General features: G+C 42.9%; 3 protein-coding genes across 12 annotated transcripts in view; 1 reads left to right on the forward strand and 2 right to left on the reverse strand.

The window, feature by feature from the left end:
* Positions 1-710: 710 nt before the first annotated feature.
* lyrm7 (LYR motif containing 7) lies at positions 711-2371 on the reverse strand. Its single transcript, XM_069144396.1, has 5 exons — positions 2298-2371; positions 2064-2136; positions 1857-1927; positions 1270-1351; positions 711-1125 (listed from the first exon to the last, which is right to left on the reverse strand). Exons 1-5 carry the CDS (start codon positions 2313-2315, stop codon positions 1055-1057), a joined length of 315 nt encoding a protein of 104 aa, XP_069000497.1. The 5' UTR covers positions 2316-2371; the 3' UTR covers positions 711-1054.
* Positions 2372-2423: 52 nt separating this feature from the next.
* Positions 2424-4147, forward strand: hint1 (histidine triad nucleotide binding protein 1). The gene is made up of 3 exons (XM_069144395.1): positions 2424-2574; positions 3560-3664; positions 3834-4147. Exons 1-3 carry the CDS (start codon positions 2464-2466, stop codon positions 3996-3998), a joined length of 381 nt encoding a protein of 126 aa, XP_069000496.1. The 5' UTR covers positions 2424-2463; the 3' UTR covers positions 3999-4147.
* A 1299-nt stretch (positions 4148-5446) lies between these two features.
* cep170aa (centrosomal protein 170Aa) overlaps positions 5447-19739 on the reverse strand; it is a 39386-nt gene continuing 25093 nt past the window's right edge. For 2 of the 10 annotated variants that reach the window (XM_069144383.1, XM_069144382.1), the window contains exons 11-24: positions 17286-17642; positions 16749-17038; positions 14768-14860; positions 13799-13916; positions 12079-13608; positions 11766-11816; positions 10667-10696; positions 10271-10547; positions 9821-10052; positions 9257-9424; positions 9055-9143; positions 8821-8914; positions 8669-8720; positions 5447-8196 (exon numbers count right to left, since the gene is read on the reverse strand). In XM_069144383.1, coding sequence (XP_069000484.1) covers positions 7865-8196; positions 8669-8720; positions 8821-8914; positions 9055-9143; positions 9257-9424; positions 9821-10052; positions 10271-10547; positions 10667-10696; positions 11766-11816; positions 12079-13608; positions 13799-13916; positions 14768-14860; positions 16749-17038; positions 17286-17642 — 3713 coding nt within the window. In that variant the 3' untranslated portion in view covers positions 5447-7864. The remainder of the gene's footprint in view (positions 8197-8668; positions 8721-8820; positions 8915-9054; positions 9144-9256; positions 9425-9820; positions 10053-10270; positions 10548-10666; positions 10697-11765; positions 11817-12078; positions 13609-13798; positions 13917-14767; positions 14861-16748; positions 17039-17285; positions 17643-19739) is intronic. The other 8 variants (XM_069144385.1, XM_069144384.1, XM_069144387.1 and 5 more) reach the window with 8 other exon arrangements.

Consider the following 19739-nt stretch of genomic DNA (forward strand, 5'->3'; position numbering starts at 1 on the left):
TGCATTGTGGGAAATGCAGTTCATTCTTTGAGTCGCTTGTACTTGTGACACTAAAACAAAGTAGGAGAAGTTTTGTCCGACTTTAGCCGGCGCTGAAAAACGTCATGATATTAAAACCTCGCGGGATCGAGGCGGTTGTAAGCACCATCAACTCAACAGGAAGTGCGCCATTTTGAATTTATTCACCATTTTTGGCGATTCACACATGTTGTACTTTAACAAACTCCTCCTACAGATTTTGTCGGACCCACTTGAAATTTAGTCTGTGCACTCTGAACATGTTTGGAATTAAAAGTTATCAAAAGAATTTGTTTTCGTCGATCGGTGTGCCCATGGCATGGCGGCTAAAAAGTGACCCAAAAGTCATGCTATGGCATGTTGCCGACCCTCCCGTGCTGCACGTCGAATATCACCGCTTGCAGTTTTAATTATCTTTCCTAATTTATTGATCTGCTCCTTTTGTCGCTCAGGTTTTACATCTGGACAATAAAATATCACCCTTTTAGAGTTGCAGCTTTATTACTGGTAAATTCCACACACTGAGGCAAATACAAACAATCAATCCAATAAAATGGGATCCTTTTAACAGCAGACAGTCGTGACATCAGTAAAGAGGATACACAGTCCAAGCATTGACTGACATTATGTTAGATTCAGCCATCATGTTTGGGTGCTTTGAATAACAAATTAAGCAAATTCAACTTGGGATATTGTGGGAACATTCATCTTTAATCAAAACACGAAGAAAATACTTTTTTCCAGTAACATTAAAACATGTTTTTTTTCCCCTTATTTGGTTGAATCAGCAACTGAAAAAGTTAGCAGGAGACACTTAAATAACATTTGATAAAATACTGTACATAACTGTATTGCAGCGTCCAATTTACAGCACAGATTTCTTTAAGCAAACAGAAATGCGATCTTCACAGAATAGCAGTCATTTCATGTGAGCAGAAGATCCTGAACATCTTGAAATGTTGTTTCAATGAATCCTTTAAATTGTAGATGGATGGTGATGGATGAGAGCGAGTCTCTTTCCTGATGAACAAGAGTATCACGACTTTCCCTTGGGTTGGTCACAATAGGGTACGTTTTCCAGTAGAAGACTCTCTCTGGGTCGAAGCACTGCGTGAAGGAGGAGACAAACAAAAAAATGACATCATATCAGAGAAGTTATGATTACTGATGTATTCAGTATTCTTTAAATGCACTTTAATTTCAAGCACGGTACCAATTTTTTTAGGAAAAGGCAGGAAAACCGTGTCGTACCGAGCTTCGATTCTCCTACATGTTCCATCTGCATCACAGTCTGTCGCAGAATAATTTCCACATCCGAGCCCATTTTGATCATCTGTAAAAAGCAGAACAATAATGAGCCTCTTAGGAAGTATCGGAGATCGATTATGAGACGATGAGGCTAGGTGCCAACGTGTAAAATTGCTGACATGACAGATATGTCGCCGACATATCACAGCGACATATGCACGACGTTATCTGAATACAGACTGTCAATTAAATCCAGATGAAATTAAATAAATCTAATTCATGACACGTGTCCTTTTCAATTCAATTCAATTTTTATTTTGAGTGCAAAATCCCCATGTAGCACGGTCCCAATACTCTTTAGAAGAACATCAACGATAAAACAACCACATTAAAATATATCAAAGTCAAGAACAGTTTAGAACAGAAAAGGGCAAAACAAAAAAATATTATAAATTTATATAATAAATATTATATATTTATAAAATAAATAATTATAAAATTATAAATATGATAAAATAAATATTTTATATACATTTTATTTTTTTATAATATTATAAAATAAATATTTATAAAATAAATTCACACTGCACCTTCTGAATGTTTTCTTCTAACGTTTCATTTTGGTTTTTCCGGAACTCCTCGTTGATCTTTAACCGTGCAGCTTTGCAGAAGAAAAGTTTCATTTAATGACTGCAGACCATCAAGTTATCTGCCGGTCGGTGAGAGTTGGTTGGCAAACGTCACCCTTCAAATGCATGCTGGATAAAAAATCCCAGATGTTCCGCTGCGTTACTCACCTGTCAGTGCTCTGCCATCATCTTTGAACACGGCCATCCTGGTTCTGTGCAGCGTTTTAAACACGCCGAGAACCTGCACGTAAACAACAGACTGGGTTTATAAAACTACAGTTTTAGTTGTTCACTTCACAGAACGTGGAAATCCGCCCGAATCAGCTAAAGGACCGTAAAGTTAACAACGGTTTAATTTAATAATGTTATTTCATAGGAAGCATGATCTGATACCGTGCTCACCTTCAAACGAGTCCCCATTTTGACGTCTTGCGCTCACTTCCGACGTAAGTGAGGAAGTGCCGGTGGCGCCCAATCAGAGCGGACTTTAAAATGACGCGTTGTTGGTTTTTTTTGCAGCCAATAAGCGGCTGAAACACGCTTCAACAGCGCTGACTTCTGCGTCAACATGGCTGATGAAATAGCGAAAGCTCAGGTTGCCAAACCGAGCGGAGACACGATATTTGGGAAAATCGTTCGCAAAGAAATTGCTGTTAAGTTCGTCTATGAGGATGACAAGGTATGCATTCAATATTATTATTTTTTTCTTCTCATGAGCCCATTTAGGCTCCACAGCAGCGTGCGTGCTGCTCCCTGGCGTTTAGCTACTGCTAGCTCCGCACTTACAGTCTCTCCACTTGCTTTGTCGGTGCAGTTGTGCTCGCAGTGAATATTTAGACAAGTGTGTTATACGGAGATTGTGCATCGCGGAATAAACCGATCCGATACTGTGGTTGCTGCGGTGCTCAACAGTGCAGCTTGCACACTGCAGAAATCGTAAAGCAGCTCGAGCAGGATGTAAAGAAGAGTTTGGTTCAGTTTGTTTTCTGCACATTTTTGCTGCCACTTCTAACGTTACCGACAGCTGGCTGCCCACCCAGATGTTACAAAGTCCACGTGGCCGAGTCGGTGTGCTGCGAGCAGATCCTTTTAACACGCAGCTGCTACAGTTTGTGCGCTGTCATGTCTTATTATTGTCAAGTAGGTGGTTTGAAGGGCTCCACGGGGACCCAGCTGTTTATCGCTGCTGGTTTGATAATCGGTGTGCAAATTACTGAATAAATCAACTTGATATGCACATTAAAAACTTAACATAATCGTGCCTCTAGGTCAGTTTCAAACTATGATCACATAAAATGCGTTTTTTTTTGTTTTGTTTGTTCTGTTCCAACAACTGAGAGGTACAGACGGGGAAACACCCAGAGATTCACATCACTGTCAAACAGGCTTTACTGCATTGTGTTTACGCATTAGCAAATTGATAAGAAGAAAAAAAACAAATACTTGCAAGTCATGGGTCATAGGGGGACATTTTCAAAATGTATGCATAGATAAAATAATAAAATATGCATCAGCCAATGTAGCACAAAGATGCTGTGTGTGTGTGTGTGTGTGTGTGTGTGTGTGTGTGTGTGTGTGTGTGTGTGTGTCAGTAATGGCCAACAGCATCTTTTTAAAAAGCTTTTTAAAGCATGACGCAGTCTAACTCTTCTTTTGTATTTCAGTGTGTCGCCTTCCCTGATGCTTCCCCTCAAGCTCCCACCCACATCCTCGTCGTCCCCAAAAAGCCAATTATTCGTCTGTCAGAAGCTGAGGAAGATGATAGTGCCGTAAGTATGGTTGTCTGACCTTCTTTGATGGCTTTAATAGAATAAAATACATTTGTCCGCGATGTAGCTAATAACTCTCTGTCAGTGGCCACCAGAGGGAGCCATTTACAGCAACTTTATCTGAACACTTCTTTTGATGCAGCTGATTCAGTTCTCTGTGTCTCTTTAGTTGTTGGGCCACCTGATGATAGTCGCAAAGAACTGTGCAAAAGAGGCGGGCCTGTCTAAAGGCTACAGGATTGTCATCAACGACGGGCCGGAAGGAGGCCAGTCAGTCTACCACATCCACATCCACGTCCTGGGTGGGCGCGCTATGGCGTGGCCCCCCGGCTAACCTTCCAACACGGACCGCTCTGCCATGTCCGTGTCGGTTGTCTGACCGCCTGTACTGTCAAATTTAGACGAAACCAGTTTGTCATGTGAAATACAAGTCAAACAAAGTCTGTAAATTCATCACCGGTCATAAAATGCACTTCAAAGTGAGACTATTGTTTGTGTTGTTTTTTTTTTTTCCTTTTAAGCAGTCTGTCGAATGCTTTTTCAATAGGATGGCTGTTTGAATGTGTTGTCTGTTGTCAGAGCTGTTGGGATTTCAGGCACTGCAGCTCTCTTCCCTTCGGGGTCTTTGGAAAGCATACAATTGAAAGAGAAGTGTCTTGCTGCTAAAGTTGTGAGGAGAAATCAGATCACTGCAGCTGAAGAGCTGAAACCTGCAACGCTACGTGTGCAGTCAGAGACTCGCAGGAAGTGCTGCTGTAGGCTTTTCAACAAAATGTGTGCTAGCCAAGTTGTCATGCGGCTTTCACCCTAGTTAAACGGCATAAGATCCCCGGTAATGAGCAAAGAATTAAGTTGATGCTGTTTTTTTTTTATAATGTTCTCACAGATGCCACGTTAATATTTCATTTATACAGCGGTTCATATTCTTCCTCGTAAAAAGATTCAAAAAGCTGAGCAGGCAAATGTTACTCACGAGTTCAGACAGCACAAAGGGGAAGCCGAGTCATTTGCATTTTCAGTCGAGACATGATTAATGTTCTCTGGAATAGACGGCTCTACCCACTGAGGACAGAAATTCAACTATGAATGAACCCACTGTGTTCCTTGTCTTTTCTTTAATACACTTCAGAAATCCAGTATTGAAATAAGCTACTACAGACTCCTCGTCTCCATCTGTTTTCTGACGGAAAAAAAAACGTTCAATGGAATTTATAAAATGAGACCAATCAGGTTTGTGTTAAAGAACTGAAGAGAAACAAAAGATTGTTTTTTTTGTTGTTTTTTTTGCACTGTACACATACTTCAGCAGATTCTTATTTTGGAGGAAACTCCATTTCCCCCCCAAAGGCTCTTTCTGTTCCTGAAAATCCTGCTTCATGAATCTGTTTGTAGCCACAAAGTATTGTTTTCTGTTCGTCCAGTAGAACTCTCACCGGGATGTTGAACTGTTAGTTTTAGCTCGTTTCTCCTAAATATTCCAATCATCCTCTGATATCTCCAGGCCCAACTCTCCTTCCTATTTCTGCTTGACATGTACAGTCAGTTTAGGAGTTTTTAAATCTATTTGAAATCCGTGTTACGAGGTGCTTGTTGCGTTTAGGTGTGAATAATATGTTAACCAAAGGAGGGTCACTCTTCAGTTTTTTTTATTTTTTATTATTCCTTTAATATAGAAGTCTCTTGATAACTAAAGAAATCTTAATTTGTGATGTTATATGTATTCAAAAAGTGAATTAAATTAAGTCGATTTTTGTTGACATTCAAATGAAAATGGAGACCCAATTTAATGGCTCTGTTTTATTAACAATAAGAACCAATGCAGATAGTTGGACAAATATAAAATGCATAAAACATCCACATAATATTAAAACAAAAAACAAAATAAATAAAATGGTGTTTTTTTCTTTACAAAAATAACAAAAACGGAAAATACAAAGAACACTGATCAGATGACACATGTAGAATTTTTAAAAATAAACATGTACCTAGCATTCACAGTCCCCTAATTTCTTTTTTTTCTGATAAAAAGGGTGAGAAATAATAAAATAAAACGGGTAACAAAGTTCGAGGCTTTGTTTGTACAGACAGAATAGTTCCAGAGAGGCAAGGCAGTCACTTCTGATATCAGGCAACGTGATATCACTCATCTGATGCAGCCCGTCACTGCTTCTTCACTACGTCTGCATGGAAAAACACCACAATCTGATGTGCAAAATAAGAGAAATCTTTTTTTTTAGATGACTACATCTTTTTTCTTCTTTTTAATCAATGCCTTTCTATCGTCGAAATGGGCACTTGGAGGCATTGAAAATAACATTGTACAGTACAGAAGAAAATGAACATGTATTCTGGTACCTAAATTCACTATTGTAGGAGTATCTAAGTGCTAATACACTGCCTTTAAGTCATCTTACTCTAGAACACAGACTATAAGCCGAAGAGAGGTTCAGAAAACGGTTAGTCCCCCAGAAAGTAACTACGAAAGCAGCAAAGTCGATGAGAACGAGGTTAATTATACCGTCTGCAGTTCTACAGTATCAGTATGCTGGAACTTCCCCTCTTGATAGAAATAGAACAATGAGCCTTCTGTATATACACCGATATGAAGCCGCATAACTTTTTCAAAGATGTGATCATTTCAAGTCCGTTTGGAACCGCTAAAGGCCGTCTAGTGAGCCGCCCGTCTTCTTGCTGACACAGCATGAATTTCAGCAGCTGCTTCGTGTCCTGGTTTTGTGTGTACTCACATTGGTTGGAAACAAAGACATTCTAATCATTTCAAAAACAAAAAAAGTACATTACCAGTATCTAAATATTATAAAATGTTGAGTTAAAAGTTATTTTCTTTGCTCATTGTTGACACTTGAAAAAGAAGTCACAACTGTGTGACTGACAAAAGTAGAAAAAAAGCCAATTGGAAATCAGAAGACACTTGAGTGGACGTACTGGAGGAAAAAACAGAGAATACATATCCTCTCAGGCTTTATCACACGGGCCAAAAAAGATCTGTCAACAGCAAGGAGTAAAGTTGTATTTCATTAGAATAAATAAGCTTCTTGAATCTTTGATGTGCTGACAGAAAGCGGCTTTTGACATTCAGAGAAATGAGTGAACTGCAGAGGAAGGTGACACTAAGATGAACTGCAAGATCAGCTTTTTGCACATTTGCACATTTCAACATGGACCCACGGGTTGAAAATGATCAAAAAACATGTTAGCTTTGGTAAGTGAGAATTATCATTGGTTTCCTGGAGGCTGATGCAGTTGAGTAAAACTTCGATTAGCAAGCTTGACACCTCGCGGCTCTGTCCTAAACATGCTACTGCTGTCACAACAAACTGTGTTTCCAGCTGCTGGGAGAGAAAAGGGAGAGAAAACGTAACAGGTGGAGAGGAGACAGGTGAGCTTTAGAGATTAGGAGGCACTACAAATCATTTGAAGAGATGGTTCGATGGACGGTTAAAATTCTGAAATATATAAAACATCTGCAGTCCTGTTTGATTTGTGAAATAATTCCTGGCATAAAGCATGTCCATTCATGACTGCATGGTTTGTCAGGGCGGTTACTTAAGGCTGCTGAAATATCCTTCGCACTGAACTAGAGCTAATAAATTATTGCAGTGCGTTATATTTCATTATAGTGTAAATATTTTGCGAGTGTTACTTTACAATGCATTCTGTTTGTTTGAATGTATTAAAGTCTTAAAAGTGGTCTTGAGTGTTATTGGAGGAGACGGGGGAGTTTGGCTGCTACTACTGAGGATGTGTTTTAAGGCATGTCCTTAGTGTAGGAAGGGTCCAGACACATGGAGAAGGCAAGAGGACTGGATGAGACGGTACAACCACAGAGATCTGTCCACTGAGAGAGCAGCCGGGGACGTCGGGTCGCCCAGTAAAAACAAAGAGTTTGAAGTTGAAATGTTAATCGTCTACTCAAATCATTCATGGGTCAGTTTCTGTTCGAGGGTTATGTCCATGATGCATCAGTTGGAGTTTAGCGAGCGGCGTCTAAAAGGTCAGTTGAAGCACCTTATTTCCACCTTTTGCTACCTTTTATATCATAACCAGAATCGGAGAGTGGTATCGTCAGCAGAATGGCTACTGTTCTGTAAAAAAAAACAGTTTTAATCTTTCTACACCTGCACTCCAATCTAGACGTGCATTTATTCACATACACTCCATCGCGGGGAGACTTCCTGTTCACTTCTGTGCGATGGCCTCCTCTCCGCTCGGCCGCATGCGGCTGAAGGGCAGCCCTCCGACCCCCGTTAGGCTCAAACCCACGCTGGTGTCTCGTGCTTTATCCTCGGTGCTGGCGGAGGAAGTCTGACCCCTGGCGGAGGCTGCCGGACCTCCGGGCCCGGGGAGGATCTCCGGCAGCGACTCTTTGACTGGGGGTGCAGACCCGGGGCTGGTGGCGGAGGGAGAAGTTGTTTTGGCGGTTTGGGGCTTGGTTGGGGTGATGGGGCTGGTCAGGCCGAGGCTGGCTAAGGCGTCCAGAGTCCCATCTGGGTCTACCATGACGTTGATCACTGAAACAAACGCAGAGAATCGAGGGGTGGGAGGGTTAGTGTAAAAGTCAGTGTATGACCTTATAAACCTCGTATTGGGATCTTGTTTTGTATTAAAGGCCACATGAAGCGTTAAACTCTAAATAATACCTTTGACTGTTGCTCATTTCTTTGTGAATATTCCATCGTTGAGAAATGGTTCAGATTTTAAGACAATTCAGTGATAGCTCCCAAGCTCGTGTAAAGCACTTCCACTTTCCTCTGACCTACATTTCAATGTCTATCACATATCGTGGATTAAAGATGTAGCAGTGCTGAGCATCTAAATACAAATCACTCAGCTCTAGGCAGATTTTGTGCCTAATTTGCTTCTCTTTTTTAATGCTCACGCACTCCTCAAACATTTCAAAAATAAACTAATGATGCATCCAAATGTCTACAGTTGTAAGCAAGTTCGTGTTTGTAATTAGGTCAGAGGGTTTTTCTACTTTACCTTGTAGCTGCTTCTCGACTCTCTTCAGCTCGAGCAGAATTGAAGAGATTTCCTGCAGAGAGGAAGGTAAATAACAACAAAACTATGAGCTCCCAATAATAGTGGAATTTTTTTTGTCATCAAATAATATTCAGACAGAAGGGTTTCTGTACCTTGTTGGAGGTTTTTAGGAGTGGTATGTCACTCTCAGATTTAAGTTTGTTCTCAATTTCATCCCAATTCCTCTCCTTATCCTTAAACAAAATCCTGGAAAAACAAAACAAAACAGGAAACATTTGTATTCACGGAACATTTTTCTACACAAAGCCACACAATGAGGGATAGATATACTGTAAATGCACAGCTACATACTAATGGAAGGTTATAATATCACAAAGTTAAATCACCTGATTTTCCCGGCGGTCCTGTCGACAGAGTTCCTGATCTTAGTGGAGAGCTGAGAAACTGAGTGGAGCAGCAAGCTGTCCAACACCGCCTGAATACACACAGGAGAAGAAATGAAACTGAAACAAATGGCAGCCTGAAGTTGATCGCAGATGTTCTCGTTGCATGTAGATTTGATTCCACACCCTCCGGTTTGCCGCTCACCTCCTCTCTGTTCCAGGTGCGTCTCCTCAAAGCTCGGGGCTCCATGCTGTCAGGAGCGCGGGGGCGGAGCTCCACTGGTTTACCGTTGATCTCTGGTGCCTTATTGGTGGAAATCACAGGTGGGATCTTCCGGAAATTGAGGCTCTCATCGAACACCCGATCCACCAACTGGGCAAAGACGAGAAGAGATGTAGAAGAGGGAAATTAAATAAAAATAATTCTCACCGGTGTTATTCTAAGTTTGATTAATATTGTTAGGTAAAGATGTGAGCATTTGTGAGTAATGAAAGCATCACGACATTGTCAAAGAGCTAAGCAGCAAAAGAAAGTCCGATTTTAATCCATTAGTACTAAAATCAATATATGTTGCATAAGAATGAACAAATAAAGCAATATAAGTGCAGCAGAAGGGAGTGTTAGAAATGAATACCTCTCACAGCAGATGAAAGCTATGAAGCAGCAGAGAGGCAGCCATTTTTTTCCCAAGCAACACAGGAGGAATGTCAAAGTTGGCGATGGAAGCACACGCAGAAATAGCGATGATAGAAGAAGAAAATCGGGCACCTTTTTCATGCTCTCCTGAATGTCCGGCTGCGTGGGACGTGCAGGGCCTACCTCTTCCCGGGTGTCGATGGCCGATCCCGGGGTGGTGGCGGCGGTGCTGACGGTGGTGCTGGGCGCTGTGCCGGATGAGCTGACGGAGTCGATCTCACCGGCCACGTCGTGGATCTCGCGGGCCAGGATGGCCAAGTCCTTAGCCAGGTCCTGGCTGATCCTGCGCACACAGGGGAATAACCTGTTAACCATCAGACAGGGTTCTTTAGGACTCAGGGTAGAAATGAAAACATGCAAAATACACACACAACAACCTGGAGCTGCATACACGTCAAGATAAAAACTTAGCCATCAAGGACAGCTTGTATTACACACTGCATTCCAACGTCATAGTAAAACTTGATATGGGTAATGAAAGATGAGATTCCATTATTGATTTGTATCAGAGTAGATCAATACCTGGCTATCTCCTCGCTGTGTGCGGTCCAGTCCCTGATGTACTCCTCTTGCTCTTTCATGCGGTGTTTGATCCCCACTCCGCCCGGACCCGTCGCCACGCCGGGCCCTGCGCTCGTGGTGGTGGCGCTGAGTCTTGAGTTGCGGTGTGGGACGAGGTGGTGCGGCCGCACGTGAGAGCGCCCTCCGTGCTTCGGAGAATTCCGGTTGGAGCCAAACTCTTCCTCTGAGGTGGAGCCGTACTCCGGCGGCAGACGTCTCCACCTGCTGCTGCTGGACACTGTGATGGGAATGGAATAAGAATACCATCTTTTAGTCAATATTACCGCACCTGATTCTATTACAGCATCTGCTAATTAATGTATGAGCTTGTGAACATGAGAGGCTTTGTTTTCTTACTGAAGCAGCCCCAGCCAATCCTGCTTTGATCTGACGAAATCAAAATGTTGCAAACAGAAGTAGTAAATGTGTATTTTAGGCAACAGATCACAGAGGAAGGGACTCTTTTTGTTTGCGGACAAAAGTAATGACGATAAAGAGTTTTAAATAGCATGTTATTCTCTGCAATGTAGAGAGTATGTCCTTGATCTTTCTTCTTCAGTTGAAATGAAAATGGGAGGCAAAGCATTTCATTTTCTTTGTTTGTTTAGTTGGTTATGGATAGCTGCGGGGATGTATGGCAATAATAAAACCACACACACAAAAACAAAAGGGAAACAGCAGCAGCAAAGAAACTCTACTTGAGTGTGTCTCTAAGCAGAGCTTGGCCCAAGCAGCCAACAAAAGCAACCAACAAAGTTGAACAAAATCTTAATAGAGCCATGATACTGAATGTTAAGCTGCTTCAAAATGGTCACACAGCAGCTGCATTAGTGTAGCTGTACCATGATGAGACAACATCTTGCTCTATCAGTCTCTTCAGGGTAAAATGGGACAGAGTGGACGTGTCTTGACTAAATGTCTCCACAAGGTGGGGCACTGCTGCAAAGTCATTTGCTTACAGGGCCTGAGATTCAATGCAAAATGTTTAGAGAGAAGTAAGAGTGTGAGTAGAGCATTTGGGTCATCATCACAGCATTACTCGATGGATTTAAGGGAGGAGGTAACAGTGCAACATATGCTAGAGCTGGGTCAGCTTTACTCACTGGCATTTTGCTATGTGATGTGCCAACACCAAAGACTACATTTAAAAGAATTCTACATCTGGCAGAGTATTTCAAAGAAAATTGGAATTTCACTGCATATAATCCGAGTGATCTTCAAAGAGGACTTTAAATCAAATTGATAGAAACATACTTTAAGTTTGTTTTCTGGTGATTTCTTAAAGTATGATTCACCGTTTTATATGATAGATCTGTCATTTTGAAATAATTAACTAACATTATTAAATTACTTTTCATTTGACGAGCTTGGTTGCAGGTTCTATTGCTGTGACCCAGGTCTGACACATACACACACTACACACACTACACACACACTCTAGGCTCTAGTACAGTACCCATCAGCTCTTCCTCTGCATCAGCACCAGAAGGTTCGGGCTGAGAGCTCTCTGGACGATGGAAACCAATTCAAAAGTTCATCACAACACGGTGGGAATGTTTACAGACAAATGTTTACACACTGACACACAATGAAGAATGCAATGGTGTAGACAATCCTTAAACCACATTATGTTTTGTAAAGAAAGACCTTTATATGATTTTTTTTTTTTTTTTTTTTTTTTTTTTTTCATATTTTCTTTTAGAATTCGTATTTTTTTCCTGAAAACATCCGAAAAGAGCAGAAATCAGACATGCCGTTGCTGCGCTCACCTGTGGGCGAGCAGTATCCAGATGTGGTCTTAGTCTTGGTCTCATTCAGTTTGGACACGCTGTTGGCCCGCATCCTCGGTGTCAGCCTGTTCTCTGTGGGTATCGATGAGCGCAAGCCCAGACGCAGAGCAGTCTCAGCTGACAGGCGGGGTGAAGAGGTGGAGCTTCGGGTCATCGTGCACTCTGAGTCACTACGGGCCGAGATGGAGCCCACACGGTTCCTTCGTGGCTGAGCCAGCAGGTCAAGGCGGGACAGTCCCTTACGACCGCTCGGCGGCTTCGAGGTGGAGCTGGTGGTGGACACCTCGGAGGCCACGGAAACTCTGTCAGCATCGGCTAGATCCGTATCGGATGTGTCCCCCAGCCGGGCACGGCGGAGAAGGGAGGCTCTCGTGGGCCGCGGCTGAGGCAGAGCGGCCTGCTTGTTCAGGGAGGAAGCTGTGGCTGCCTGCAGAGTGCGGCTGGTTTTGGAGGAACCACCGGTGGAGCTTTTAGCAGACCGGACGTCATCTGAGCCTCGTCCATGTGCCGAGTACCCCAGAGGTCCAGAGTAGGTCTCCTGGTCTGAGGAGAGGATGTCGGAGATGGGGAAGGAGGAGGTCTGGTCGTCATCAGTGAGATCCAGGGAAGGCTGGCGTGTTTTGGAGGAGGCAGAGGACGGCTGAACAGAGCGGCGTGCTTCAGACCGGGTCGTTGTTTCGACTGTCCTGGTCCTGGTCTTCCTCTCCAAGCGTTCACGAGCACTGGCGTTTGTGGTGCTGGTCTTGGAAGCTGTGCTTATGTTGCTCTTCTCCCGGTGCATGCTGCTAAAAGACCTTCGTTTTTGTCCTCCACTAGCTCCCGCTTTCCTCTCCGCCTCTCCGGCCACATGACTAGCCGTGCTGGCCGTGTCCACATCTGACTCGGGAGAGATGGAGTCGGTCCGAGAGGTCATGCCCATCTTACTACTTTTCTGGTCTAGTTTGTTTTCATCTCTTAGTTTGGCCTCCAGGAATGCCATGACAGCTTCAGTGTCCTTCAGCAGCGTCGCAGTATCCATGCTGCCCACAGAGTCACTGCGTTCGCGCCCACTGCCGCCTCTGTTGATGCGTGGGATGAGCTCTGCGGGGACATTAGCACTGGGCTTCTCGATAGTGAAGCTGCCCTGGCGGACTAGAGGCTTCCCAGACTTCTCTTCTCCTTCTCCTCCTTCTCCTCCTTCTTTCCTCTCCTCTGACCTCTTCCTCCGCTCGGTGCTACCGGAGGTCCGCAGAGGAGCCTTGGATGGAGAGGAGGTGGAGCTTTGTTTACGTTTACTGGGCATCTCACCGTCCTTCATGGGAGTCGGGGACTCCCCGTCTCCCTTGTTCTCTTTCTCCTGTGGCTCAGTGTCCTGTTTTTCCCCTATCTCTGACCTCAGTGCTTTGGTAGTGGATTTAGCTCGGGGGTCATCCACAGGGAGCTGGGGGAGGGTCCTGCGCTTACGGTCGCTCAGACTGGAGGAGGATTCGCCTCTGCTGAGGGATGCACCTGACTCAAAGGCATCCGTTCCTAGAGAACAGAGATCAAACCAACTTAGCTTGCGATTCAAATTTTTTTTTAACATAATTAAAAGAAAAGTCAAGACGTTCAAGTACTGCTTTATATAGCGTTTTTTTTTTTTTTTTTTAAAGGGAAAATGTATTTAAAAACCATAGTGAATTTAGACCTATTCCTCTCTGAGAGTCATGTGAATACGTACCTCTCTCTTTGAGAAGGAAGGCTGCTGTCTCTGCTCCTGAGCCCTCTGGGTCTGTCCTGGTGTGATTGGCAGCTAGACTGGCCCACTGAGAAACCCAGCTCGAGTCACCAGGAAGAGCCTGAGGCGACACCGGAGTGAAGAGCAGCAACCAAGGAGGAAACAGGATTGAGAAAACTGTGGTTAAGTCATATCTTGGTGGCACAAAACACACAAAGCAGATCATGAGAATTTGTTTATCTGAGTGTAAGACATGATCAGAGAGATGATTTAGACTGTGGGGATGAGGGGGTGACAATGCCCTGTATTTGTATTTTACTTAACAATCTAAATAAAGCTGATACAGAGGCTGCACGTATCCTGCTCCTATTTAGTTACACGTAAATAAATCACCCAGATTGAAAAACATTGTTTTCTTACAAGAATGATTATAAATATATACATATATAAATATTATATATCTCAATATCATAAAAGATATAGAGACCTAACAAAAAGGCTGTCAGTGCTCACACACACTGTCCCCTCCCTGTTTGAAATTGCCTGCAGTGCTGAGCATGACGCTCCTCATCTTAGTATGATCTAGGTCACTCTCTGGGAGAACTGGCCTACTCCCATGAACAGGCAAGGGAAGTAAAGTGGTCAAGCTGAGGGAGTGGCTGTGACTCACGTTATGAAATTCAGCAATGAATCTTATTCTACTTCTTTCATACTAAACTTGACTGAGAGGCCTAATGAAACACAGGAGTTCATGGAATTTTCTAAATCAAAACGAAATGAAAGAATAAGTCTCCTTGCGTATTATCAGTATTGTAGAAATGGACACTGAAGTATACATGGACATATGAGGTAGAAAAAGAAAGAAATATAACAAGGGACGACTTTAAATTTGGGGGGAAAAAAGTGGAGATAAAAACAAAAACAAGTAAAAAAATATAAAGACAACTAAGTCATTAAAGTCCAGTTTTCTACCTCTTTCCCAGTCTCTCCCACCTCCTTTCCTTTTCCTTCTCCTTTCAGGTCTGACAGAACAGAGGGGTCCGTGTTCTGCTGCACACCAAACACCTAGAAAATATGGGAAAAAGCAAGAGAGAACAGAAACAGACAATTGACATTGTGCTCAACTACAATTTGTGCAAAGCTTATGGCATTATTTATGCTTTCATGTATTAATATACAATAGACTGATCAATCTTTATTCTGCATGCATCATCAATATAAAAGCACTTTAGCACTCTCCTCTGTGATTAAAATGCAATACTCTCATGATATACTGCATAAACATGTATTATTCCACAGTTCTCTTGAGGAACAAAAGTGAACTGAGACAGAAGTAGATGCTATAAAATTAAAGCACCGATCAGCACTTGTTAGTTGAGTACCATGGCAACACACACTCACACACTTTACAAAAGGGAAAGAGCGGACAGAATGTGAGCAGTGTGCCAATTAGTGTGTCAGCTAATTACAGGAATTAGCATAACAACACTTCCAGTTTTGAATGTAATGCACTCTGACTAAGACTGACTAGAAACACACCCCACTAATTACATCACTGCTCCTCCTCAGAAAACACCTGCATGCAACACTTAGAGGGACATGTGCCACTGTAAGATGTCATTAAGTGAAGTTTAAATTGGGTCTGTGTAATAAGCTTGTAATATAATAACCCATTTGCAGCAACTTAGCTTCCTAAAAGTACGTTTATATGCTGCCAGTCCCAACTTCTAAATCTGGTAGGTCGCTTTACTTGAGATGACGGTCGAAAGAAATGTTCACTTTTCCACTATGTTTAGCCTCATGCAGTAAATCTCACCCTGAATCTGTTTTCTGTGACCGTGAAAGAGCTCGATGCTGCAAGACAAACGCGGCAGGAGGTAACTGATGCCGTTTTTTTCAGTCTCCCAGGAGCATTGTTTAATAAAGCAAGACAGGGCTTAATGGAGCGAGTCTCTGCAGGCTATTACAGAAGCATTAGGTTTACCGATGGGACCGAGAGGATGAGTGGTGGTCAGGCGAGGCAACGGAGAGCCAATGGCTTTGTTTTAGTGGCCAAACAGCGAGCGGTCTCAAAGGACTCACTAACCCTAAAAGTGCCAACGAAGCAGTTAATAAAGAGACGATTAACCTTGCTCAGGTCTGTTTGTTTTGTCAGATTATTTTCTTTAGAGTTAGTGCTGAGTAAGTTTAAATGATGCTCTTGTCACTCTACCTGCCACTTTTACAGTCACAATTTGTCAAAGAAAGCTCTAAGATGCATGTTTTTGGTTTTCGCATGACTTCTGGGATGATTAAGGTGATCAGAATAAAAAAAAATACAAAATTAAGTTGAAAAAAACAACAACAACAATAATCCTTCAAATAACCCTTATTTGAACGCACAAAACATTGTAATGCACTATATTATATTTATTTTTTACCACTGCACTTTGTCTCTAAAGGGATTTCATTTGGTATGATGAATGAATAGAAAATGAAAATTGCTCTGTTTGTAGCAAATTATAGTGGCTTTTAAGACGATAATCAAATATAATGGCAATGTCTTGCCAGTGATAAATTACAAATCAGACAGATTGCAGTCTAATGGAGTCTTAACAGAAAGCAAAAGAAACAATTACTCAATAGTCTTAGATCCATGTCATAATAAGTACAACAGAAACAGAAACTGAAAACAGTAAAATGTGGGGCTTTTTATTTCACTGAGAATTTGATTCTAAGGGTAAGCTTTATTATGCAGAGTTGAGTTTGACAGGGTCACCAAACTGCCTTTTTAATTGCAGATTGGTGGTGATGTTTACTGCATTCATCTATAACTATTTGTCCTCTCGGTAGCAGAACATTAAAAAGAGAATAACTTTCTGTTTCTCATCTGTTGTTCATACTTTTATACTACAAGAACGAATGCAAAAGAAAATCTTATAGTGCTGGAATTTAGATATTGCAGGTTTCCTACCTTGTCTATCATGCGCCGGGCCTCCTCTTCCTCCGGGTTCCTGTTCTCCAGTTCGATAGTGTAGGTCCCCTTATCGCTGTGGTCATCCTCTGCTCCGCCTCCAGCTGTCCCCGCTCCTCTACCCACGATCGAGGCGTCCTCACTGGGACTGGTGGGGCTTCCGGTCGCCAGCCCGGTGCTGATGGAGCTCCGACCGATACTCTGGTCCTCTGACCGCTGCTTGAGGAGCACGCGGGCAGCTGTCGGGGCACCTGCAGCCACTGTAGCTGGGATTGGGGCAGGAGCCTTACCTGGAAGGTCCATAGGCAGAGCAGAAATGCAGCTATTAATAAAAGATGGCGTGTCACAGAGGATCACAATACAAACACAAGTCAAAGTAATATCTGCATTTTGAGCATTCAGGTTCAAGTTCTATGTGAATGGTGCCTGAGGCATTCTCATCATGTCTCATTGTATTTAAAGGGCACTGCTGGCAAATGAACATTTAATCTGCTGGCAGAAAGAGTGTATAAAAACATGAAATCACATTTTTATTACCTGAGTCGGAGGCTGTGGTGGCAGAGGTGGAAATGCTGAACACCTTGGGGTGAGAGGGAGGTTGAGGACACAGTCCCTCTCCGCCAGCTCCTACCCCCAGCAGAGGGGCAGTCTGGGAAAATGAATACGACCGGCGCTTGCGAGGGTTTTCCTCGTCGTAGAACTCGATCATGAAGGCCGTGCGGGGGCCAGTTGATTTAGTCCCGCTCACTGTGACGTTGCCCCCCCCTCCTCCTCCTCCTGCCGCGTGGCTGTGTGCTGCTTTCAGACGCTCCTCGAGGGCATGACGTCGGTTGGCAAAACGCAGGCCCACACCGTTCTCAGAGTCGCTTTGGGTGCCGTCCTCATGCTTGCTGCCTGTGAGGATACAAAGAGAAGAGAACATAGGTGAGTTACCACAATTATTAATATTCAACAATAACTAATGTCTGGTGTGAACATTTTGACAGAATTTCACCTTTGATTGAATAAATACATCTAATATTATAATAAAATGTATCTGTTAGCTGACCTGGGGTAGGTTCAACTAAATCAGCTGATAACCTGTAGGAACTCTAACATTCTTCCATCCATATCATAACATTTTGTACACAACAATTCCATAGCAACACACAACAGCTGCTTTATATCTATAGAGATACAAGACAGCAGTACTGTGCAATACAACAATGTGTGTCTGTTTAGATTCACACTTCAATTAGGCCACCAAGAGGAGAGAAAAAAAAGACAAGTCCCACATAAACCGCAGCACAAAACCACATCCACCTGAAAGCACATCCTTTGTGGATACCACAACAAGAAACAAATGTTACAGCCATTACAGCCTAAATATACTATGAACTTTCAGCTGTCGCCTGAATCTGATCACCTAAGGCCTGATTTACCTACCACTTTACTGCAGTTTCTACATTTTGATCAATCTGGGTCGAACCGGCATGTCCTCTCAGAGCTGTGCGGTGACAGACAGTGTGCCATGCTAATCCAGACATGCCACCCACACGACTACTGGCCCTGCCTACTCCACTGGCAGTAAGAGAGTCTGAGGGGGAGGGGAGGGGGAAGCAGAGTGGAAGGCTAGATGTGACTGTGTGTGTGTGTGTGTGTGTGTGTGTGTGTGTGTGTGTGTGTGTGTGTGTGTGTGTGTGTGTGTGTGTGTGTGTGCGGTGGTGGTGGTAGGGGAAGGGGGGTGCGTGGGTTTAGGGATGGAGAAGGAGGGGAGGTGAAAGAAGAAAAGGGAAAGAAAAGGGGAGGCTGAGCACAGAAGGAGGTTGGGGGGTGTGGGAAAAGAAGAGGGTGGATGGCAAAGGATAGAAACTGGATTAAGTGGGAGAAGAGAGAGAAAAAAAACAAAACAGAGACAGAAGAAGGCTCATGATATGGTATATTGCTATTGAAGTTGACAGCCAGTCACACAGTCAACCCGCCGAGCCCAAGCAAGCAGTTAACTAGCTAACAGTCAGCCCATCAGGGAATCAGAGAGGAAACGCCACATGACTGTTGCTGGAGATGACCATCCGAAAACACCTCACGCATCACGTGCATAAACTAATGCACAGGACTATATTTTTGTTTATATGTTGTTGAAATGAATAAGTGCTCAAAAATATACAACAGCATGGGTCCATACTGAAGCACTACTCTATAATCTGAAGTCTATTTCAATCAACTGCTTTACATAGGTAAAGTAAATAAAGGTAAGTAAAACATGTAATGTCAGTATTGTAACGTTCTTGTTAAATATTATGTTTTTGCTTCAGGCTGTTTTTCACGACAGCCACAGTATACAAGCAGCACCAGTGGACTGCCCTCAGTGAGAAAAGTGGACAATGTGCTTCTATGGCTGAATGGACAACAGTGGTTTGGCTGGAGAACTGTGCACATACTGTGACTTTGAATCAGTCTGGTGCTCTGATGTCACTTCACTTGTGTTTCACTAGATTTATCTTTACTGTAATCTCCACTGAAAGTTAAGTTGTGGAAAGTGCTGCATGAACATTTTGGAAAATTAGTGTAGCAACTGTCAAGACGTGACACTGGCCCAACTTAGACAGAAGCGACAGATCGCTATCACCTATCCCATATCAATATACTGTAGGTATTGATTCTGCGTATGGGAAGGAGCTCTATACCGATGACGATCAGTTTACTTGTTTGTTAGTACTCAGCCTATAAAAGCAGTTGTATAATGTCTTCTGTGTCTCTGGAGAAACTTTGTGCAGTCTGAGAGAATAAACTTGATGTCATAGTTTACAACAGTAAACCTGTTCAACAAATGAGGTCTTTTCCTTGTATGAGCTGACGCATAGCAGGGACTAAATGAGAATATGTCCTATGCTGCTTTCTTTTATTAATCTTTTTATCACAAGTCCTCCACCTTAATTGAAGCTCATTATTAAATTGCTGGAGTGCCCCTTTAGGTACTGTTTCTATGTTGGGGCCTCACAATGACCCTGT

Source organism: Embiotoca jacksoni, unplaced genomic scaffold (assembly GCF_022577435.1).
Source record: "Embiotoca jacksoni isolate LCO1_2020_lvr unplaced genomic scaffold, fEmbJac1.0.p SCAF_12, whole genome shotgun sequence".
NCBI lineage: Eukaryota > Metazoa > Chordata > Actinopteri > Embiotocidae > Embiotoca > Embiotoca jacksoni.